Below are 2,624 nucleotides of genomic sequence, written 5' to 3' on the forward strand. Positions count from 1 at the left end.
TCATTTGGGTTTATACCAACGAAATCTTTTTTGGGATAGAAGGGAGCTCACCGTTAGGGAACAACTATTCGAATTTCTCTGTTGCGATATTCCTTCATATTCTACATCTCGTGATGAATCAAGGGGCTTTTGAAATGCCTTCTGTGCCTCTTCACCTTGAAGAAAAGGAAGAACATTTGGAGACCACATAGGTTCACGAGATACCCATCTGCTTCCGGCAACAAATTTCTTCGCGACACTACCTTGTGATGCAACCTCCTTTCATCTTTTTCTGCTCCTACTTTACATGCGGTGCTACCCTGTGATCAACTTTCCTCCTGACCACAAGCGATCACGGACATCTCTTGTGCACGCGGCACGCCCCAATCAGGCCGCTTTCGCACCTAGTGTTTGCTGTATACGAGACGCTACGTAAGTATCATCACCAGTGTAGTAGTATGTACATCCATTCTCTCATTTCCGGCCGGCGTCCCCACAGACATGGCAGACGAGGCGGGGGCTGGCGGCGAAGCCAAGTACCCGCTCAACCCAGAGTGCTACCGCCTGCTCTGCAAGATCGGGAGCGGCGTCAGCGCCGTCGTGTACAAGGCCGCGTGCCTGCCGCTCGGCTCGGTGCCGGTGGCCATCAAGGCCATCGACCTCGAGCGTTCCCGCGCCAACCTGGAGGACGTGTGGCGGGAGGCCAAGGCCATGGCGCTCCTGTCGCACGCCAACGTCCTGCGCGCGCACTGCTCCTTCACCGTGGGCAGCCACCTGTGGGTGGTCATGCCGTTCATGGCCGCCGGCTCGCTGCACTCCATCCTGGCCCATGGCTTCCCCGACGGCCTCCCGGAGCCGTGCATCGCGGTGGTACTCAAGGAGACGCTCCGTGCGCTCTGCTACCTTCACGAGCAGGGCCGCATCCACCGCGACATCAAGGCCGGGAACCTCCTCGTCGACTCTGACGGCTCCGTCAAGCTCGCCGACTTCGGCGTGTCCGCGTCCATATACGAGACCCCGCCGCCGGCGTCGTCCTTCTCCGGGCCCTTGACACACGCCCCTCAGGTTGTTCTCAGCTCTTCTTCCTACTTCAGCGAGATGGCAGGGACGCCGTACTGGATGGCGCCGGAGGTCATCCACTCGCACGTCGGCTACGGCATCAAGGCCGACATCTGGTCGTTCGGCATCACGGCCCTCGAGCTCGCGCACGGCCGGCCGCCCCTCTCCCACCTGCCGCCGTCCAAGTCGATGCTGATGAGGATCACGAGCCGCGTCCGGATGGAGGACGCGGAGATCTCCAAGAACAAGAAGCTCTCCAAGGCGTTCAAGGCCATGGTGTCCTCCTGCCTGTGCCAAGAGCCGGCCAAGCGGCCATCGGCGGAGAAGCTTCTCCGGCACCCGTTCTTCAAAGGCTGCCGCTCCAAGGACTACCTAGTGCGCAACGTCCTCAGCATCGTGCCGAGCATCGAGGAGCGCTGCAAGGACGTCACGGGCCTCTGCGGCTGCGCCGCCGGGGGCGCGCGCTGCGTGTCGCCGTGCCACGGCCAGGCGAGCGCGAGCATCGTCAAGAACCGCCGAATGAGCGGCTGGAACTTCGGCGCGGACTGCCCGAGAAAGGAAGACGCGGACAGCTTTGAGGAGCTCGACCGGACCGAGACGGCAGCACGGCTATTCCTTCCACTCGACGACGAGGACACCGTGCCCGAGCGGGCCTGCGAAGGCGCCGGAGAAGACGGAGATAAGGGAGTAACGGAAGAACAATGTGATCGAGAAGAAAACGACGGATCGTTTGGCGTGAAAGGGGTGGTGGTGCCGCATCTGGTGACTATCTTGGGAAGCCTCGAGGTGCAGAAACGGATGCTGGCCCAAGAACTGGAAGGTGGGTGCTGCTATCACCACAACGGCAACTGCTGCCGCGAGACGACGGCCAGGGAGGAGATGCTACTCGCGTACGTGCGTCAGCTCGAGCAGAGGGTGGAGGTGCTGACCCTGGAGGTAGAGGAGGAAATCACCAGGAATGCCCACCTGGAGGAGCTTCTTCGTGGGAGGGCTGGTTGATATGAGAAACTGGAGACATTTTGCGGGTAGCCGCACAACATCAACATGTACGCGTCCATTTCGTTTGCGGATGCGTGCTCGTGTATTTGAATTGTTCCAGATGCACAATGGCATCCACGTAGCACCCAAGAAGTACCAATATGTAGGTATATAGTACTCCTATTGAACAACTTGTACTCTTGTACCATATGTACAAATCAGCAGTTCACCACGGACCACAACGACCAATTGGGGTACGGATATGTAGGCAACAGGAGACCGGCTTTTCTATCATGCACGGGAGGTACCGTGCATAGCTGAGCAGTTAATGCTTTGTGTGAGATCCATTCCACTTTTCCCACTAAGATGTTTGATATTAGTATTTCTTTATGTCTATACTCTCTTGTTCATTGAGTGTTGAGTCAGAGATCCTACAGATATTTCACCCAAAAAAAAGTAACAGACATGTGTGTCATCATCAAACTTGTACAGTGCACTATTCATCTACTCTCTCCTTACTTAGAAACATGCATTACAATATAAAGGTACTAAAAAAATTAAATGTTTTACCATAATGTTTTATTATGTTTCAAAAGGAAAAAATCATA

General features: G+C 56.0%; 1 protein-coding gene across 1 annotated transcript; it reads left to right on the forward strand.

The window, feature by feature from the left end:
* Positions 1-448: 448 nt before the first annotated feature.
* On the forward strand, positions 449-2,345 carry LOC119309231 (serine/threonine-protein kinase BLUS1-like). The gene has a single exon (XM_037585267.1). The coding sequence runs from the start codon at positions 481-483 to the stop codon at positions 2,035-2,037; it is 1,557 nt and encodes a 518-aa protein (XP_037441164.1). The 5' UTR covers positions 449-480; the 3' UTR covers positions 2,038-2,345.
* The last annotated feature ends 279 nt before the right edge of the window (positions 2,346-2,624 follow it).

The sequence above is a fragment of the Triticum dicoccoides genome, chromosome 5B, assembly GCF_002162155.2.
Source record: "Triticum dicoccoides isolate Atlit2015 ecotype Zavitan chromosome 5B, WEW_v2.0, whole genome shotgun sequence".
Taxonomy (NCBI): domain Eukaryota; kingdom Viridiplantae; phylum Streptophyta; class Magnoliopsida; order Poales; family Poaceae; genus Triticum; species Triticum dicoccoides.

Coding starts and splice junctions, on each gene's coding strand:
- LOC119309231 (XM_037585267.1), top strand. CDS start 481: ATGGCAGACGAGGCGGGGGCTGGCGGCGAAGCCAAGTACCCGCTCAAC.